At 35.7% G+C, this 22,790-nt stretch overlaps 1 protein-coding gene across 7 annotated transcripts in view; it reads left to right on the top strand.

Annotated features, from left to right (window-relative positions):
• The first annotated feature begins 11,860 nt into the window (after nucleotides 1–11,860).
• The window catches only part of plh (pasang lhamu), a 180,785-nt gene continuing 169,855 nt past the window's right edge, over nucleotides 11,861–22,790 (top strand). The window contains exons 1-2 of one of the 7 annotated variants that reach the window (XM_067787643.1): nucleotides 11,887–11,937; nucleotides 15,678–15,776. Coding sequence is in view for 1 of the 7 variants with exons in the window: in XM_067787630.1 (XP_067643731.1) it covers nucleotides 12,055–12,070 (16 nt within the window). In the remaining 6 variants the exon portion in view is untranslated. The other 6 variants (XM_067787722.1, XM_067787661.1, XM_067787652.1 and 3 more) reach the window with 6 other exon arrangements.

Below are 22,790 nucleotides of genomic sequence, written 5' to 3'. Positions count from 1 at the left end.
TGATGGTAGCGTGCTCCGCCTATCACACTGTATGCCCTGGGTTCAACTCCCGGGCAAAGCAACATCAAAATTTTAGAAATAAGATTTTTCAATTAGAAGAACATTTTTCTAAGCGGGGTCGCCCCTCGGCAGTGTTTGGCAAGCACTCCGGGTGTATTTCTGCCATGAAAAAGCTCTCAGTGAAAACTCATCTGCTTTGCAGATGCCGTTCGGAGTCGGCATAAAACATGTAGGTCCCGTCCGGCCAATTTGTTGGGAAAATCAAGAGGAGCACGACGCAAATTGGAAGAGAAGCTCGGCCTTAGATCTCTTCGGAGGTTATCGCGCCTTACATTTATTTTTTATTTAATGGTCAAGTTTGGTGGATATTTATATTTGTGGTACTAAGACAAAATATTTAATCATAAGTGGGTAGAGCCACACTCCTTCACACAAATCATAAGTTTATCTGATTTTATGTTCAAATACATCCTCATAAAAATGTTTCAAATTTGTCCTTCAGTTTTTAACAAAAAAATTTTTTTTTCAAGGTATGTTTGAGCTGTAGGCCAATATATACATACATATGTTTATTAAAAGACAGCAAATGTGTTTAAACAATATATATATATATTTGTTGAATGGTTTGTCTTGCAGATATTTCGACTTCAATCTGAAGTCATCTTCGGGAACTAATGACTGCACCAGTCGACCAGATTGAAACGAAATATCGGCAAGACAAACCATTCGACAAATATATATATATATTGTTTAAACACATTTGCTGTCTTTTAATAAACATATGTATGTATATATTGGCCTAGAGCTCAAACATACCTTGAATATATTAACTAAAAGGCCGAAATACAAGAAAGTACACAGAATAAGATTTCAACAACTGAAAAGAGCTCACCGAAATTTCAGAATAAAAAGGTGAATAGTCCCTGTGTAGCAGGACGGCAAAAACGGTTAACTCTTCTGTCAAAGTCAAGGCCGGAGTATAAAGTATTATAACAATAAGCCATTTTCTTTTATTTTTCTTTGTCAGTTCAATGCGGCTGCTGAGTCGAGTATCGCGACATTTCGCTGCCTGTTCAAGATCGTCCTATCTCAAAATATTTTTTAAAAATTTCCCAATTCAGCATTTGTCACAAAATCGCCCTATATTAGAATTCGATTGAAAAACACCTAATCTCAGAATGCTTTTCATTTAATCCCACGTGTGTCAGAATGCATTGAACTTATACTCAGATAGCGAGATTTTGAAACAAATTTTGAGATAATGTTATTTTGAATAAAATTCTAACGTACGGCATCCTTCAAACAAATTCTGAAGGAACGACCAAACCAACATAACTCTTTATGAAATATTTAGTAGAAAATTAATTGTTTCCCCCAAAACATGTTTCCATTTACAAATTTATATCACTACCAATATGCTACTAAGGATACTTTTCTAAGGGTACTTTTTACTTCGTAAAAGCAAGCCGTCCAGATTTTTAAATTTGGAAGTGACAAATCTCTGTCATCATTGGAAAACAAACCTCTAGTTATTGAATCATGGTTACATATTTGTGTAAAAAATTTCCAAAATGAAAATAAAATTTTCATTTGGAAGGAAGGTTAAGTTCGGGTGTAACCGAACATTACATGCTCAGTTGAGAGATATGGAGACAAAATAAGGGAAAATCATCATGAAGGAAAATTAACCTATGGTAACCCTGGAATGTGTTTGTATGACATGTGTATCAAATGGAAGGTATTAAAGAGTATTTTAAGAGGGAGTGGGCCATAGTTCTACAGGTGGACGCCATTTAGGGATATCACCATAAAGGTGGACCAGGGCTGACACTAGAATTTGTTTGTACGATATGGGTATCAAATAAAGGTATTAATGACGGTTTTAAAAGGGAGTGGTGGTAGTGGGATATGTGAAGGCGTTTTCGAGATAGAGAACGAAATGTGGAGCAGTTTGACCCAGAACATCATCTGTCGGGTACCGCTAATTTATTTATATATGTAATACCACGAACAGTATTGCTTCCAAGATTCCAAGGGCTTTTGAATTCGCCTTGCAGAACCTTTTCATTTTCTTCTACTTAATATGGTAGGTGTCACAGACATTTTACAAAGTTTTTTTCTAAAGTTATATTTTGCGTCAATAAACCAATCCAATTACCATGTTTCATCCCTTTTTTCGTATTTGGTATAGAATTATGGCATTTTTTTCATTTTTCGTAATTTTCGATATAGAAAAAGTGGGCGTGGTCATAGTCGGATTTTGGGCCTTTTTTATACCAAGATAAAGTGAGTTCAGATAAGTACGTGAACTAACTTATCTTGTTTGGTTGATTTTCCGACAGGGTGGATAAATGATGTATATTGGAACGATTTTCCGTCATCCCTTGTCAAATTTGGTTTTGAGACAAACCGGTTTCGGCGTTGTGACATCATCAGTGTCGATTTTCGTTCTCGTTCTCTTACGTGAAGCTATCGTATCAACGGCCGAGCAGAAGGACAGACGGTCGACTGTGTATAAAAACTGGGCGTGGCTTCAACCGAAAACAGTAATCGTCCTAGAATCTAAGCCGCTACCAAATTTCACAAGGATTGGTAAATTTTTGTTCGATTTATGGCATTAAAAGTATCCTAGACAAATTAAATGAAAAAGGGCGGAGCCACGCCCATTTTGAAATTTTCTTTTATTTTTGTATTTTGTTGCACCATATCATTACTGGAGTTGAATGTTGACATAATTGACTTATATACTGAAAAGATATTAAATTTTTTGTTAAAATTTGACTTTAAAAAAAATTTTTTTTAAGTGGGCGTGGTCGTTCTCCGATTTTGCTAATTTTTATTAAGCATACATATAGTAATAGGAGCAACGTTCCTGACAAATTTAATCATGATATCTTCAACGACTGCCAAATTACAGCTTGCAAAACTTTTATATTACCTTCTTTCAAAAGTGGGCGGTGCCACGCCCATTGTTCAAAATTTTAGTAATTTTCTATTTTGCGCTATAAGTTCAACTCACCTACCAAGTTTCATCGCTTTATCCGTCTTTGGTAACGAATTATCGCACTTTTTCGGTTTTTCGAAATTTTCGATATCGAAAAAGTGGGCGTTGTCATAGTCCGATATCGTTCATTTTAAATAGCGGTCTGAGATGACTGCCCAATCAAGAGGAGCACGACGCAAATTGGAAGAGAAGCTCGGCCTTAGATCTCTTCGGAGGTTATCGCGCCTTACATTTATTTTTTATTTAATGGTCAAGTTTGGTGGATATTTATATTTGTGGTACTAAGACAAAATATTTAATCATAAGTGGGTAGAGCCACACTCCTTCACACAAATCATAAGTTTATCTGATTTTATGTTCAAATACATCCTCATAAAAATGTTTCAAATTTGTCCTTCAGTTTTTAACAAAAAAATTTTTTTTTCAAGGTATGTTTGAGCTGTAGGCCAATATATACATACATATGTTTATTAAAAGACAGCAAATGTGTTTAAACAATATATATATATATTTGTTGAATGGTTTGTCTTGCAGATATTTCGACTTCAATCTGAAGTCATCTTCGGGAACTAATGACTGCACCAGTCGACCAGATTGAAACGAAATATCGGCAAGACAAACCATTCGACAAATATATATATATATTGTTTAAACACATTTGCTGTCTTTTAATAAACATATGTATGTATATATTGGCCTAGAGCTCAAACATACCTTGAATATATTAACTAAAAGGCCGAAATACAAGAAAGTACACAGAATAAGATTTCAACAACTGAAAAGAGCTCACCGAAATTTCAGAATAAAAAGGTGAATAGTCCCTGTGTAGCAGGACGGCAAAAACGGTTAACTCTTCTGTCAAAGTCAAGGCCGGAGTATAAAGTATTATAACAATAAGCCATTTTCTTTTATTTTTCTTTGTCAGTTCAATGCGGCTGCTGAGTCGAGTATCGCGACATTTCGCTGCCTGTTCAAGATCGTCCTATCTCAAAATATTTTTTAAAAATTTCCCAATTCAGCATTTGTCACAAAATCGCCCTATATTAGAATTCGATTGAAAAACACCTAATCTCAGAATGCTTTTCATTTAATCCCACGTGTGTCAGAATGCATTGAACTTATACTCAGATAGCGAGATTTTGAAACAAATTTTGAGATAGTGTTATTTTGAATAAAATTCTAACGTACGGCATCCTTCAAACAAATTCTGAAGGAACGACCAAACCAACATAACTCTTTATGAAATATTTAGTAGAAAATGAATTGTTTCCCCCAAAACATGTTTCCATTTACAAATTTATATCACTACCAATATGCTACTAAGGATACTTTTCTAAGGGTACTTTTTACTTCGTAAAAGCAAGCCGTCCAGATTTTTAAATTTGGAAGTGACAAATCTCTGTCATCATTGGAAAACAAACCTCTAGTTATTGAATCATGGTTACATATTTGTGTAAAAAATTTCCAAAATGAAAATAAAATTTTCATTTGGAAGGAAGGTTAAGTTCGGGTGTAACCGAACATTACATGCTCAGTTGAGAGATATGGAGACAAAATAAGGGAAAATCATCATGAAGGAAAATTAACCTATGGTAACCCTGGAATGTGTTTGTATGACATGTGTATCAAATGGAAGGTATTAAAGAGTATTTTAAGAGGGAGTGGGCCATAGTTCTACAGGTGGACGCCATTTAGGGATATCACCATAAAGGTGGACCAGGGCTGACACTAGAATTTGTTTGTACGATATGGGTATCAAATAAAGGTATTAATGACGGTTTTAAAAGGGAGTGGTGGTAGTGGGATATGTGAAGGCGTTTTCGAGATAGAGAACGAAATGTGGAGCAGTTTGACCCAGAACATCATCTGTCGGGTACCGCTAATTTATTTATATATGTAATACCACGAACAGTATTGCTTCCAAGATTCCAAGGGCTTTTGAATTCGCCTTGCAGAACCTTTTCATTTTCTTCTACTTAATATGGTAGGTGTCACAGACATTTTACAAAGTTTTTTTCTAAAGTTATATTTTGCGTCAATAAACCAATCCAATTACCATGTTTCATCCCTTTTTTCGTATTTGGTATAGAATTATGGCATTTTTTTCATTTTTCGTAATTTTCGATATAGAAAAAGTGGGCGTGGTCATAGTCGGATTTTGGGCCTTTTTTATACCAAGATAAAGTGAGTTCAGATAAGTACGTGAACTAACTTATCTTGTTTGGTTGATTTTCCGACAGGGTGGATAAATGATGTATATTGGAACGATTTTCCGTCATCCCTTGTCAAATTTGGTTTTGAGACAAACCGGTTTCGGCGTTGTGACATCATCAGTGTCGATTTTCGTTCTCGTTCTCTTACGTGAAGCTATCGTATCAACGGCCGAGCAGAAGGACAGACGGTCGACTGTGTATAAAAACTGGGCGTGGCTTCAACCGAAAACAGTAATCGTCCTAGAATCTAAGCCGCTACCAAATTTCACAAGGATTGGTAAATTTTTGTTCGATTTATGGCATTAAAAGTATCCTAGACAAATTAAATGAAAAAGGGCGGAGCCACGCCCATTTTGAAATTTTCTTTTATTTTTGTATTTTGTTGCACCATATCATTACTGGAGTTGAATGTTGACATAATTGACTTATATACTGAAAAGATATTAAATTTTTTGTTAAAATTTGACTTTAAAAAAAATTTTTTTTAAGTGGGCGTGGTCGTTCTCCGATTTTGCTAATTTTTATTAAGCATACATATAGTAATAGGAGCAACGTTCCTGACAAATTTAATCATGATATCTTCAACGACTGCCAAATTACAGCTTGCAAAACTTTTATATTACCTTCTTTCAAAAGTGGGCGGTGCCACGCCCATTGTTCAAAATTTTAGTAATTTTCTATTTTGCGCTATAAGTTCAACTCACCTACCAAGTTTCATCGCTTTATCCGTCTTTGGTAACGAATTATCGCACTTTTTCGGTTTTTCGAAATTTTCGATATCGAAAAAGTGGGCGTTGTCATAGTCCGATATCGTTCATTTTAAATAGCGGTCTGAGATGACTGCCCATGAACCTACATACCAAATTTCATCAAGATACCTCAAAATTTACTCAAGTTATCGTGTCAACGGACAGACGGACGGACGGACATGGCTCAATCAAATTTTTTTTCGATGCTGATGATTTTGATATACGGAAGTCTATATCTATCTCGATTCCTTTATACCTGTACAACCAACCGTTATCCAATCAAAGTTAATATACTCTGTGAGCTCTGCTCAACTGAGTATAAAAACGCCGTAATGCCAAAAAAACCTATCGAAATGCAAACTGGCTCGTTTGTTTTAGATGAACTAGGTTGTGTTTTTCTTGTATTCAGTTGGTTTTTTGCAATACAGTCTACACACACGACAAAAAATTTAAGAAAAAATACATGAATAAAGTAGTGTCATATATGCATTAGAAAGCCGTTAAATGTATATGCAGTCCTAACTGGAAGACACCTTTGTTGGAAAATAAAAGTTCATCAGCAAAAAAGAAAAAAATTTAATGATAATTGAAATAAGAAATTCAATAAGGAAAAATGTTAAAAAAAAAACTAGGAAAACTGAAATCAAGGCGAATCTACACTGAACTGAATTCGCCTTGAGTGAGAAAAAAAAAATTGGAAAAAGTTATTTTTTTTCTGGCGAATTAAGAAAATCAGAGAATAACTGTAATTTTATGAGCAAAAGAGAAAAGATTAAAAACAACTGTTACCTTGCGGGCGAAATAAAAAAACTGGAAAAAACTTCCTTCAGAGCGAAGTAAAAAAACGCAAAAATAACTGTTCGATTTTTAACGAATTAAAAAACTCAGAAAAATGCGAATTTAAAAACTGAAAAATTAACTGTTATTTTCTGAGTGAAATAAAAAAGTAAAAAAAGAGAAAGGAAAACGAAAATCGACACTGATGATGGCACAACGCCGAAAGCGGTTTGCCTCAAAACCAAATTTGACAAGGGATGACGGAAAATCGTTCCAATATACATCATTTATCCACCCTGTCGGAAAATCAACAAAACAAGATAAGTAAAAAAAAAATGTATGTTTGTTTTTTTAATGGTGTGTTCAATATTTACTTAGTGTTTAAGAAATCATGAGCTTTACACCGGCTTATAATAATTGAATATTCAATTATTATTTTTATTTAAGAGAAACTGAAAAGAAAGCACATACAAACATAAATATGTAAACCTAAGCCAGAGTTTACGAATTTGCCTGTAAATGTTTTTATACCCAGCTGAACTTGTGCACAGGGTATTATAACTTTGATTGGATAACGGTTGGTTGTATAGGTATAAAGGAATCGAGATAGATATAGACTTCCTTATATCAAAATTAAGCCGCGCCCGTCTGTCCGTTCGTCCATCTGTTACCACGATAACTTGAACAAATATTGAGTTATCTTCACCAAATTCGGAATACGGGCTTAACTGGAGAATAAACTGGTATTGGAAATGTGCGAAATCGGATGATAACCACGCCCACTTTTGCGATATCGAAAATTTATGAAAATGCAAAAAATGAGATAATACAAAAACGAATATCGCTAAGCTAATGAAATTTGGTGTGTGGTTTTGTGACGCAAAACATAAGTTCCAAAAAATTTAGAAATATCGGCGTGGCACAACCCACATTTAGAAGAAGAAAATTTGGAAGTTTAACAAGCCATAAATTAAAAGTCGTTAAAGCTTTTACATAGAAATTTTGCAGAGGCACTATCCTTGCCAAATTATATAGACTGAGTGAAGACAATAAAATAAAATATATTAAATACCACGCCCACTTTTCATAACAAAGTTTGCAATAACTATATGGTATTGAACTACATTTGACTGATATTCGACATCAATAGTGGTATGGTTGAGTTAAGAACAAAACAAAACAAAACTTTTTTGTTATTCTTTCCAAAATTCTTCATCAGGATAAAAAAAAAAAATTTATTGAGCCATGTCCGTCCGTCCATCCGTCCGTCCGTCCGTTAACACGATAACTTGAGTAAATTTTGAGGTATCTTGATGAAATTTGGTATCTAGGTTCCTGAGCACTCATCTCAGATCGCTATTTAAAATGAACTATATCGGACTATAACCACGCCCACTTTTTCGATATCGAAAATTTCGAAAAATCGGAAAAGTGCGATAATTCATTACCAAAGACAGGCAAAGCGTTGAAACTTGGTAGGAGGGTTGAACTTATGACGCAGAATCGAAAATTAGTAAAATTTTGGACAATGGGCGTGGCACCGCCCACTTTTAAAAGAAGGTAATTTAAAAGTTTTGCAAGCTGTAATTTGGCAGTCGTTGAAGATATCATGATGAAATTTGGCAGGAACGTTACTTCTATTACTGTATGTACGCTTAATAAAAATTAGCAAAATCGGAGAAGAACCACGCCCACTTTAACAGAACTTTTTTTTTTAAGTAAAATTTTAACAAAAAATTTAATATTTTTACAGTATATAAGTAAATTATGTCAACATTCAACTCCAGTAATTATATGGTGTAACAAAATACAAAAATAAAAGAAAATTTCAAAATGGGTGTGGCTCCGCCCTTTTTCATTTAATTTGTCTAGGATACTTTTAATGCCATAAGTCGAACAAAAATTTACCAAACCTTTTGAAATTTGGTAGGGGCATAGACTTTATGACGCTAACTGCTTTCTGTGAAAACGGGCGAAATCGGTTGAAGCCACGCCCAGTTTTTATACACAGTCGTCCGTCTGTCCTTCCGCATGGCCCTTAACACGATAACTTGAGCAAAAATCGATATATCTTTACTGAACTTAGTTCACGTACTTTTCTGAACTCACTTTATCTTGGTATCAAAAATGAACGAAATCCGACTATGACCACGCCCACTTTTTCGATATCGAAAATTACGAAAAATGAAAAAATGCCATAATTCTATACCAAATACGAAAAAAGGGATGAAACATGGTGAGGTAATTGGATTGGTTTGTTGACGCGAAATATAACTTTAGAAAAAACTTTGTAAAATGGTTGTGACACCTACCATATTAAGTAGAAGAAAATGAAAAAGTTCTGCAGTGCGAAATAAAATACCCTTGAAATCTTGGCAGGTATTACATATATAAATAAATTAGCGGTATCCAACAGATGAAGTTCTGGGTCACCCTGGTCCACATTTTGGTCGATATCTGGAAAATGCCTTTACATATACAACTACCACCACTCCCTTTTAAAACTCTCATTAATACCTTTAATTTGATACCAATATCGTACAAACACATTCTAGAGTCACCCCTGATCCACTTTTATGGCGATATCTCGAAAAGGCGTCCACCTATAGAACTAAGCCCCACCCTTTTAAAATACTCATTAACACCTTTCATTTGATAACCATATTGTACAAACGCATTCTAGAGTCACCCCTGGTCCACCTTTATGGCGATATCTCGAAAAGGCGACCACCTGTACAACTACCACCACTCCCTTTTAAAACCCTCATTAATACCTTTAATTTTATACCCATATCGTACAAACACATTCTAGAGTCACCCCTGGTCCACCTTTATGGCGATATTTCGAAACGGCTTCCACCTATAGAACTAAGGCCCACCCCCTTTTAAAATACTCATTAACACCTTTCGTTTGATACCCATATTGTACAAACGCATTCTAGAGTCACCCCTGGTCCACCTTTATGGCGATATCTCTTGAAAGGCGACCACCTAAACAACTACCACCACTCCCTTTTAAAACCCTCATTAATACCTTTAATTTGATACCCATATCGTACAAACAAATTCTAGGGTCACCCCTGGTCCACCTTTATGGCGATATCTCGAAACGGCGTCCACCTATGGAACTAAGGATTACTCCCTTTTAAAATATTCATTAACACCTTTCATTTGATACCCATATCGTGCAAAAAAATTCTAGAGTCACCCCTGGTCCACCTTTATGGCGATATTTCGAAACGGCTTCCACCTATAGAACTATGGCCCACTCCCTCATAAAATACTCTTTAGTGCCTTTCGCTTGATAGACATGTCACACAAACACATTCCAGGGTTTTCCTCGGTTCATTTTCCTACATGGTGATTTTCCTTTATTTTGTCACCATAGCTCTCAACTGAGTATGTAATGTTCGGTTACACCCGAACTTAACCTTCCTTACTTGTTTTACTTGGGATTTTTTTCACTTTATTGCGTTGGCTATGACATTTCAATCAACTCGTACGTGTACAATTTTTTTATAACATTTTTATTTTCCAACTCAGAGGCATAATTCATACCTAGATACCTATCCATTTTTTAGAATAACGCGTACAATATTTAATATTTAATAATATTTACAATGCCTACAGAAAGAAGCAGTATGCAACAAAAACGAATACTGGGGCCAATTGCTGTCTGTGCAATGCAGCCCATTGCCTCTAAAGGAAATAGCACAACAAGAATTATACGGCATATTCAAAGTATTCACAAAATTTCAAGCGATTTTAGCCAAGATGGGTAAGTTTTCTAGAAAGGGTATTGTTGGAACTCATGATTATAATATGTACATACATACATATTTTTATTATCACTAGCCACAAATCTAATACCCGAGCAGTGCCTTATAAAAAAACAACAAAAGAACACATTCCCAGTGAAAAATGGAGCATATACACGGTGCAGAAGCTAAGCTTATAGTACGTAACCAACTGCCTAATTCATTTGGGTCGAGCACAGGATTTGAAAAATTTATGGAAGTGGCGATGCCCAGCTAATAAAAATATATTAACCAAAATTTAATACAAATAACATACATATTAATAATCTAAAACTAATAACCCATATGTGTTGCATTCCATTTTTTAATTGATAAATAAATGAATTCTGCGTATTACTTGTCTCGGAAATGCTTGCGAGAATAACGATATCCGAGATTGAAACGAGAACTCGAGTTCTAGAGTCTCGAACATCTTCTCGTTTCTCGCTAGATTCGAGCTCTCGAGTCCCGAAATTCTCGATTCGTGAGTTCGGAAAGAAATCATAATATATAATACTGTCAATTCAGCGAATAAGCTGAATGTCGAGAACCTCGTGAGCCTTACGAGTATTTCGAGATTCGAGAATCTCGCGAGAAGGCGAGACTCGCGAGAAATCTCGTCTCGAACAAGTTCGAGAAATCGTAAGCTCTAATATTAAGTGACAATTTTTATTTTTCAAGCGAAATAAAACCTCAATAAAGTAAGTTTTATTTTCCTAAGTACGAAGTAAAAGTCTCAAAAAATTACTTTTATTTTTCGAACAAAATAAAAATCTTGAAAAATTTTTTTTTACAAAATTAACAAAAAATTTTAAGAATAACTGTTTTTCTCCGAGCAAAACAAAAAATCTGAAAAAAATTGTTTCTTCTTCCGAGCGAAATAAAGAACTCAAATGATAATTGTTAATTTCTCAGCGTAATAAAAAACTAAAAAAATTGTTATTAAAAAGCTTTTTTTTTATGAAAATATTTTATAACTCTTACGATCTGTGAGGCAATAGATAAAACTTTTTACAGAAAATAAAATATTAATTCCGCGTAGAATAATTTGACGCAATACATTTTTTTACTAGATATTTGTCGCCTGAACGAAAAACAAAAAAAATTTATCTTAAACAAAATCTCAGACGCCCTAACTTTACATACACAAATACATACATATGTCTCTAACCACAAAGTCTGAATAATTATAATAAGAAATAAAATGTGCGAAAAATCATTACATCACATTGGGAAAACTATTTATCGTTTATTTAATTACTGAGAATTTCGCTCTCTTTGCATTTTTGTACTGTCATTGACATTGAAAATGAAAATTTTATCAATTTCTTTTAGTTAGAAATCTTAGCGTAAACATTAAACATCTTCGTCTTAAACAACTTTCGATAAACGTGAAAGTGAGAAAATAGTAAAACTAATAAATGTTTACAACGCAGATGAAATAAGCGCCTTTGCATTCAAACTCAAATCCCGGACCAATTGAAACTTATGGCTTGTGAATCTAATTAAATTTGATGCAAAATAAAAAAAGTGCAAAAAAAATACATCAATAATACAAAAAAATTGGGTAAGTTTTCTTGATGAGCTCGTACCATGGAGGAACCAAACAAGGTGGCAGCATGGGGACATACCTACAAATAAAATAAATAAAAGTTCCTTTGTTTTTGTAAATTCGATGGACTCATGTCAAAATAGTACTGCGCCGGAAGTTGATGTATCAAATCAAATAAAAAAAGTACAAATCAGCTGACCCGTGCTGCGCCACCTTGCTTTAATTTATCAGCAGACAAATCGTTATGAAAACTGTAAATATGTAATACTTTGCTTTGACAACGGCCACGACTAATGACCTCTGACGCAAATACGACTAATTGACCATCAATTCTCGATGCATATTTCATTGAAATCGGCTCGTTGATGATTTTTTGTTCTTGTTGTTTTTTGTTTTGTTTTTTTTTTTTCTTAATTACCAACTTATGCGATATTTGATGGATTGCGCATTCGTTTTTGGTCATTATGGGACATACAAACAGACATACAGTGTTGTGCAAAACAAAAGCCACAAATTCAATATTGATATATAATGTGCTGCATTTTTCACGCTGATAGACTTAGGGCAACGTATTTGTTTTTCTCAAAATACATATGTAATAGTTATTGCCGGGGGTAGGCAAATAATGATACCAACTAGGTGTTCTGCCTTTGAGTGACCCTTCTATAAGAAAAAAATTATATCACTCCCCAATTTTATTATAAAAACAACTAAGATTGTCTAAGTTCGGGTGAAACCAAACATTACATATCCAGCTGTGCACTTGAAATGCTGTTGTTGTTTGCTTTGTGTGGTTAATAGTGTTATAAGTCTGCGCAATAATACATATATGGTTCTATTCTGAACTCATTTTCGTTCAAAATAAGCAAAAAGTATACAGAAGCTGCCACTGATGAACTTGAGCGCGTAAAAATGCATTTTAACAGTTGTAGCTATGAAAAAAATTTTTATTTCCAATTTCGTGCGGATTGGGGAATTTTTGTTCGATTTATGTCATTAAAAGTATTTTGGAAAGCGCAGCAAAAAAGGGGCGGGTCGCGCCCATTTTCAAAATTTGTTTAATGTTATGTTTTGGTTTTATTAGTCTGTAAATAATTAATTATTATATTAATTTGTACGAGTAGATTAGAAAAACAAACTTCATAGACCGTATAACCGACTATTTCAAAACCAATGACGGTTTATCATCAGCGATTCACACATTGAAGGCTTGACGTTTTAACGCATCTGGCCATCAATGCACTTTTTGCAAGTTTCTCTTTATAACTCGTTTTCTACTCTTTGTTGTTTATATTCTTTACCACCGTAAATTGAGTGCGCCAATCAGGTGCTATTATCTCTTTAGACGGGGATTTTTGTTGCAGCCCATATGAGTTTCCTTCAAGCTCATGCTTTTGTTAGGATTCCAGGGTGATTTTTCCGTAGACTGAAAGTATATAATGTTATGTTTTGGTTTTATTGGTCCACTCCACTTCAGTAAGGCAAAATAGCCTTTATTTAATAACACTTCTACTGCTCGACAGATAGCGTGCTTAAATCAAACTGAATGGTCGTGCCTCAGCTGGTACTGCTTTTAAACTGTTCGGTTTCCTCGTTGACATATTTCTAGGCGTCTCTATTTCTAGAATTTACTAGTTAGTCACCCCTATAAAATTACCAGCTATAACTACGTTTATAGCTTCTCATATGCGCGTGTATACGTGAGTGATACTTGCACAAATGATTGCATACTTTTGTAAGCATCTCAGATAAGATTTATGCATGTTTTTGTTTCTCTCAGCTGCGTGTACGTACATATGTGTAGACATAATGATAGATTTGGTCATGTGCATACAAGTCACTGCTTAGTATCGGCTTAGAAATGATAGTATCCCTTAGTGTTGCTAATATTGGTCACAATACTTTCAGTCTACGGAAAAAGCACCCTGGAATCCTAACAAAAGCAAGAGCTTGAAGGAAAACCATATGGACTGCAAAAAAAATCCCCGTCAAAAGAGATAATAGCGTACTCAATTGACGGTGGTAAATAATATAAACAACAAAGAGTAGAAAACGAGTTATAAATAGAAACTTGCAAAAAGTGCATTGATGGCCTGATGCGTTAAAACGTCAAGCCTTCAATGCGTGAATCGCTGATGATAAACCGTCATGGGTTTTGAAATAGACGGCTATACGGTCTATGAACCTTGTTTTTTTAATCTACTCGTTTTCTATGTATAATTACTTAATATAATATAACTTGTAAAATATAATTTTTACAAAAATAATAAAATTGGTCTTGAACACAACAAATTATAATAATAAAATTTGTTTAAGTTTTGTTCTTAGCTCAAAAATACCGCTACTAAGGTAGAATATTAGTCAAATGTAGTTAAATAGCATAAAGTTATTGCAAACTTTGTAATGGTTAGACATTTAGGAAAAGTGGGCCTTTTATCTACATATTTAATCTACATATTTTGATTATCTTCACTCAGTCTGTATAATTTGCAAAGGGATAGGTCTCTGCCAAATTTCAGTGTAATATATTTAACAACTTCTGATTTACGGGTTGTTACACTTCCAAATATTCTTCTTCTTAATCTGGACCATGCTCCAACTTTTTTTTGTGATTTATGTTTTGCGTCATAAAACCAATCCACCCACCAAATTTCATTAGCTTTGCGGAAATCGTTTTTGAATTACATCATTTTTTCTAAATTTCGATATCGAAAAAGTGGGCGTGGTTATCGTCTGTTTTCGCTTATTTTCAATACCAATCTATTCTGGGTCCAGATAAGCCCGTATACGGATTTGGTGAAGATAGCAAAATATTTGCTCACCTTATCGTGTTAACAGTCGGACGGACGGACAATTAATCAATTTTTTTTTTTCGATACGTACTAATGATTTTGATTTATGGAAATCTGTATATACCTCGACTTCTTTATTCCTGTACAACCAACCGTTATCCAATCAAAGTTATAATACTGTACAAGTACAGCTGGGTATAATAAGATTTAAAACAAAATCAATTTGAAGCAGCAGTGGATTATGCGCCATGCAAGAATTGTTTAATTGTTTAAGTAATAAATTATCATTAAGAAATCAACGGGCTTATAGTCTCTTATTTGTTGACCCAGAAGATGCCTTGAATACCTTTGAGACCCTCATCGGGGTTTTAAAAAGGAATATTCCCAGTTAAAGCTTATTATAGCTACTCCCTGAGTATCACTCTACTCGAAGCCCAATCGTACCATAAGGTTGGAACTACACTAACCAACTAAGAGAGAAAGGTTCGTTTCCAAAATAGGGGTTTGTTGCTTTAGTTTTACGCAGCTCTATGCTAGGCAAAATACACATTTTTGTTGTTGTGCTCACTTGTAACTGCATTGAGTTAGTAAATATTTTATATATAGTTGACCCGTCAATGATTATTGCATATTAAAAAAAAAAAAAGTTGCTTTAAATTTATTAGCGTGAAGCCCATCATATATCTGCATTGAATTTTTTTTCTTTTGTTTTGCACAAGACTGTATGTATGTATGTTAAGCACATACAGACAAACATCCAAATGTGATAATAATTTTTTTTTTTTATAATTAGGAATACGCCTACGACACTCGACACCAGCCAATGTGTGCAGCGTCATTAAACATGAATTAAATGGATGTTTTATCCGATTAATTGTGTAATTAGTTATTGGTAAATAACGTTAATTGCATAAATATGTTACATTTGTATGTTATCATATAAATATGTTTTATGTGTATTTTCGGAAATCGTTATTGACAATTCTGGCTTTTGTGTGTTTATACTCAGCGTGATTTTGATTATTAACTTGGGTAACATAACGGCTGGTTGTATCTACAGGTATAAAGGAATCGACACACATAGATATATCTATATATAGACTTCCACGTATCAAAATAATCAGTATTGGAAAAAAACTTTCCGTTAACACGATAACATGCGCAACTATTGAGATATCTTCACCAAATTCGGTATACAGGCTTATCTGGACCCAGAATATATTGCTATTGAAAATGGACGAAATCGGATGATAACCACTCCACTTTTTATATATATAACATTTTGGAAAACACAAAAAAAAACGATTACTTAGTAAATAATACACCTATAATTTAAAGTTTGACTCTTGTCTCTTGATAAAAATTTGGAAAAATTTTTGAAAATGGGCGTGGTACCGCCCACTTGTGATAAAATCAATTTTACAATAACTATTGGTGATTTCTTATCTACACGAAAATGTCGCCTTCTGTTGTAAAATCAGTTTAGCCTCAATAGAGGGTGTCATTATCTTTTCTCAACAACCTACCCCTAAAAATAGCCAAAAATGCAACATTACTTGCTCTCGCTGCCATTGACGATGCAGAAAACAGCCATGTCAATTAGCTGATGAATCACACGAAGCTGAAGCCCCATGCCTCACTCAAAGGCAATTTGCGATCACAGTTGACAGCGAACAACCACACGAACTGCATTTTTTTGTAAAAATTGTTAAAATTTTGTTCTTTTCAAGTCATGCAGGCTGGCACTGAACATCTTAACTGGCTACAATTTCACAGGGCGAAGTGAGAATCTTAAAAATGTTTGCCCCTGAAAGTGGCGACATTTTTGTGTAGAAAAGAAATCGAATCATAAATAAGAACCGTTAAGCCTATAATAAAACAAGTAAGGAAGGCTAAGTTCGGGTGTAACCGAACATTACATACTCAGTTGAGAGCTATGGAGACAAAATAAGGAAAATCACCATGTAGGAAAATGAACCTAGGGTAACCCTGGAATGTGGTTGTATGACATGTGTATCAAATGGAAGGTATTAAAGAGTATTTTAAGAGAGAGTAGGCCATAGTTCTATGGATGGACGCCATTTAGGGATATCGCCATAAAGGTGGACCAGGGCTGACTCTAGAATGTGTTTGTACGATATGTGTATCAAATGAAAGCTGTTAATGAGTATTTTGAAAAGGAGTGATCCTTAGTTCCCTAGGTGGACGCCGTTTCGAGATATCGCCATAAAGGTGGACCAGGGGTGTCTCTAGTTGTACGATATGGGAATCAAATGAAAGGTGTTACTGAGCGTTTTAAGAGGGAGTGGGCATTAGGTCTATAGGTGGACACCTTTTCGAAATGTCGCCATTAGGGTGGGCCAGGGGTGACTCTAGAATGTGTTTGTACGATATGGGTATCAAACGAAAGGTGTTACTGAGCATTTTAAGAGGGAGTGGGCATTAGGACCATAGGTGGACGCCTTTTCGAGATATCGCCATTAGGGTGGGCCAGGGGTGACTCTGGAATGTGTTTGTACGATATGGGTATCAAATGAAAGGTGGTAATGAGTATTTTAAAAGGGAGTAATCCTTAGTTCTATAGGTGGACGCCTTTTCGAGATATCGCCATAAAGGTGGACCAAGGGTGACTCTAGAATGTTTGTACGATATGGGTATCAAACGAAAGGTGTTACTGAGCATTTTAAGAGGGAGTGGGCACTAGGTCTATAGGTGGACGCCTTTTCGAGATATCACCATTAGGGTGGGCCAGGGGTGACTCTAGAATGTTTGTACGATATGGGTATCAAACGAAAGGTGTTACTGAGCATTTTAAGAGAAAGTGGGCATTAGGTTTATAGGTGGGCGCCTTTTCGAGATATCGCCATTAGGGTGGGCCAGGGTGACTCTAGAATGTGTTTGTACGATATGGGTATCAAATGAAAGGTGGTAATGAGTATTTTAAAAGGGAGTAATCCTCAGTTCTATAGGTGGACGCCTTTTCGAGATATCGCCATAAAGGTGGACCAAGGGTGACTCTAGAATGTTTGTACGATATGGGTATCAAACGAAAGGTGTTACTGAGCATTTTAAGAGGGAGTGGGCACTAGGTCTATAGGTGGACGCCTTTTCGAGATATCACCATTAGGGTGGGCCAGGGGTGACTCTAGAATGTTTGTACGATATGGGTATCAAACGAAAGGTGTTACTGAGCATTTTAAGAGAAAGTGGGCATTAGGTTTATAGGTGGGCGCCTTTTCGAGATATCGCCATTAGGGTGGGCCAGGGTGACTCTGGAATGTGTTTGTACGATATGGGTATCAAATGAAAGGTGGTAATGAGTATTTTAAAAGGGAGTAATCCTTAGTTCTATAGGTGGACGCCTTTTCGAGATATCGCCATAAAGGTGGACCAAGGGTGACTCTAGAATGTTTGTACGATATGGGTATCAAACGAAAGGTGTTACTGAGCATTTTAAGAGGGAGTGGGCACTAGGTCTATAGGTGGACGCCTTTTCGAGATATCACCATTAGGGTGGGCCAGGGGTGACTCTAGAATGTTTGTACGATATGGGTATCAAACGAAAGGTGTTACTGAGCATTTTAAGAGGGAGTGGGCATTAGGACCATAGGTGGACGCCTTTTCGAGATATCGCCATAAAGGTTGACTAAGGGTGACTCTAGAATGTTTGTACGATATGGGTATCAAACGAAAGGTGTTACTGAGCATTTTAAGAGGGAGTGGGCGTTAGGTCTATAGGTGGACGCCTTTTCGAGATATCGCCATTAGGGTGGGCCAGGGGTGACTCTAGAATGTTTGTACGATATGGTATCAAACGAAAGGTGTTACTGAGCATTTTAAGAGGGAGTGGGCATTAGGTCTATAGGTGGACGCCTTTTCGAGATATCGCCATTAGGGTGGGCCAGGGGTGACTCTAGAATGTTTGTACGATATGGGTATCAAAGGAAAGGTGTTACTGAGCATTTTAAGAGGGAGTGGACATTAGGTCTATAGGTGGACGCCTTTTCGAGATATCGCCATTAGGGTGGGCCAGGGGTGACTTAGAATGTTTTTACGAAATGGGTATCAAACGAAAGGTGTTACTGAGCATTTTAAGAGGGAGTGGGCATTAGGTCTATAGGTGCACGCCTTTTCGAGATACCGCCATTAGGGTGGGCCAGGGTTGACTCTAGAATGTGTTTGTACGATATGGATATCAAATTAAAGGTATTAATGAGGGTTTTAAAAGCGAGTGGCCCTTAGATATATATGTGAAGGCGTTCTCGCGATATCGACCAAATGTGGATCAGGTGATCCAGAAAATCATCTGTCGGGTACTGCTAATTTATTTATATATTCAATAACACTAACAGTATTCCTGCCAAGATTCCAAGGGCTGTTGATTTCGCCTTGTAGAACTTTTTCATTTTCTTCTACTTAATATGGTAGGTGTCACACCCATTTTACAAAGTTTTTTCCAAAGTTATATTTTGCGTCAATAAACCAATCCAGTTACCATGTTTCATCCCTTTTTTCGTATTTGGTATAGAATTATGGCATTTTTTTAATTTTTCGTAATTTTCGATATCGATAAAGTGGGCGTGGTTATGGTCGGATTTCGGCCATTTTTTATACCAAGATAAAGTGAGTTCGGATAAGTACGTGGGCTAAGTTTAGTAAAGATATATCGGTTTTTGCTCAAGTTATTGTGTTAACGGCCGAGCGGAAGGACAGACGGTGGACTGTGTATAAAAACTGGGCGTGGCTTCCACCGATTTCGCCCATTTTCACAGAGAACAGTTAACGTCATAGAATCTATGCTCCTACCAAATTTCAAAAGGATTGGTAAATTTTTGTTCGACTTATGGCATTAAAAGTATTCTAGACACACTAAATGAAAATGGGCGGAGCCACGCCCATTTTGAAATTTTCTTTAATTTTTGTATTTTGTTGCATCATATCATTACTGGAGTTGAATTTTGACTTAATTTACTTATATACAGTAAAGATATTAAATTTTTTGTTAAAATTTGAATTTAAAAAAAATTTTTTTTAAAAAGTGGGCGTGTTCTTCATCCAATTTTGCTAATTTTTATTTAGCACATATATAGTAATAGTAGTAACGTTCCTGCCAAATTTCATCATGATATCTTCAACGACTGCCAAATTACAGCTTGCAAAACTTTTAAATTACCTTCTTGTAAAAGTGGGCGGTGCCACGCCCATTGTCCAAACTCTTACTAGTTTTCTATTCTGCGTCATAACGTCAACCCATCTACCAAGTTTCATCGCTTTAACCGCCTTTGGCAATGAATTATCGCATTTTTTCGGTTTTTCGAAATTTTCGATATCGAAAAAGTGGGCGTGGTTATAGTCCGATATTGTTCATTTTAAATAGCGATCTGAGATGAGTGCTCAGGAACCTACATACCAAATTTCATCAAGATACCTCAAAATTTACTCAAGTTATCGTGTTAACGGACGGACGGACGGACGGACGGACGGACGGACGGACATGGCTCAATCACATTTTTTTTGGATCCTGATTATTTTGATATATGGAAGTCTATATCTATCTCGATTCCTTTATATATGTACAACCAACCGTTATCCAATCAAACTTAATATACTCTGTGAGCTCTGCTCAACTGAGTATAAAAAATCGGCAGAAAGCTTGCCTATTCTTTAAGGAATACTTCAAAGAAAAATTAACGAAATCAGTTAAGGACCACGCGGATTTTATATAAAAGATTTTTAAAGGGGTCGTGCACCAATCAAATAAACTATATCTTTGCAAAAAATAGCTTTATATGAATTATATTTCTTTTCCAAGTGAAATTATAACAAGAAATAGGAAAAAACTCACATCTGTGAAAATGTTTCTAGAAATAAATATAGTTTAAAAAACAAAATAAAATAATTTAAAACAAGTAAGGAAGGCTAAGTTCGGGTGTAACCGAACATTACATACTCAGTTGAGAGCCATGGAGACAAAATAAGGGAAAATCACCATGTAGGAAAATGAACCTAGGGTAACCCTGGAATGTGTTTGTAAGGTATGGCTATCAAATGAAATGTATTAAAGATTATTTTAAAAGGGAGTGGGCCATAGTTCTATAGGTGGACGCCTTTTCGAGATATCGCCATAAGGGTGGGCCACGGGTGACTCTAGAATTTGTTTCTACGATATGGGTATCAAATGAAAGGTGTTAATGAGTATTTTAAAAGGGCGTGGGCCTTAGTTCTATTGGTGGACTCCTTTTCGAGATACCGCCATAAAGCTGGACCATGTGTGACTCTAGAATTTGTTTGTATGATATGGGTATCAAATGAAAGGTTTTAATGGGTATTTTAAAAGGGAGTGGGCCTTAGTTCTATAGGTGGACGCCTTTTCGAGACATCGCCATAAAGCTGGACCAGGGGTGACTCTAGAATTTGTTTCTACGATATGGGTATCAAATGAAAGGTGTTAATGAGTATTTTAAAAGGGGGTGGGCCTTAGTTCTATTGGTGGACTCCTTTTCGAGATACCGCCATAAAGCTGGACCATGGGTGACTCTAGAATTTGTTTCTAAGATATGGGTATAAAATGGAAGGTATTAAAGAGCATTTTAAGAGGGAGTGGGCCATATTTCTATAGTTGGACGCCATTTAAGGATATCGCCATAAAGGTGGACCAGGGCTGACTCTAGAATTTGTTTGTATGATATGGGTATCAAATGAAAGGTTTTAATGGATATTTTAAAAGGGAGTGGGCGTTAGTTCTATAGGTGGACGCCTTTTCGAGATATCGCCATAAAGCTGGACCAGGGCTGACTCTAGAATTTGTTTGTATGATATGGGTATCAAATGAAAGGTTTTAATGGATATTTTAAAAGGGAGTGGGCGTTAGTTCTATAGGTGGACGCCTTTTCGAGATATCGCCATAAAGCTGGACCAGGGGTGACTCTAGAATTTGTTTGTATGATATGGGTATCAAATGAAAGGTTTTAATGGATATTTTAAAAGGGAGTGGGCGTTAGTTCTATAGGTGGACGCCTTTTCGAGATATCACCATAAAGCTGGACCAGGGCTGACTCTAGAATTTGTTTGTATGATATGGGTATCAAATGAAAGGTTTTAATGGATATTTTAAAAGGGAGTGGGTCTTAGTTCTATAGGTGGACGCCTTTTCGAGATATCGCCATAAAGCTGGACCAGGGGTGACTCTAGAATTTGTTTGTATGATATGGGTATCAAAAGGAAGGTATTAAAGAGCATTTTAAGAGGGAGTGGGCCATAATAAAACATTAATGGATTGTCAAGTGTCATCACTTACACAACGTAGAAATGAAAAGGCAAGGAAATATTTTGCATAAAACGCCTGTAAAGAATTTTTTTATTAGATATTTAATAAAAAAGCAAGTGCTAGCAACAGCAGAAAACTTCGAAAATGAAAAAAGCGATGAAAGTGAGTTTTTCTTATATTTGGCGGAACAAAGTAATTACTGCTTACTTATTACTTACTTATTTTTATTATTAAAAAATATAAATAGAATAATAACAAGTAAAGACGGGGCTGACAATATGCTGTTAAGTTTTCAACGAGTAGAGCCGTCTATGCCACTTATTTCAACTTTCAGAGCTTCCTAACCGTAAGAAAGTGAGTTTAATTCAATTTCTGTAAAAAATGCGAGATGCATTCGGTAAAAATATTCACAGTAGACAATTTTTGGCATACAAAATTTAAAACCACGTGTGTCCTCAGTATGCCGTTACGTGCAATTGCACGTAACTCGCACGTATGATACCTCAACCTTGCACGTAATGACTTAGTTCGAACGGAGGGGGGGCTTTAGCCCCCATAGTTCCCCCCTAGATCCGCCACTGATTCCCAGTGAAAAAATTGAGCATATACACGGTGCAGAAGCTAAGCCTGTAGTACGTA

The sequence above is a fragment of the Eurosta solidaginis genome, chromosome 1 (genome assembly GCF_040869045.1).
Source record: "Eurosta solidaginis isolate ZX-2024a chromosome 1, ASM4086904v1, whole genome shotgun sequence".
In the NCBI taxonomy this organism is placed as follows: Eukaryota; Metazoa; Arthropoda; class Insecta; order Diptera; family Tephritidae; genus Eurosta; species Eurosta solidaginis.
Note: the sequence above shows the minus strand (reverse complement) of the source record. Positions and strands in the feature narration are given on the sequence as shown.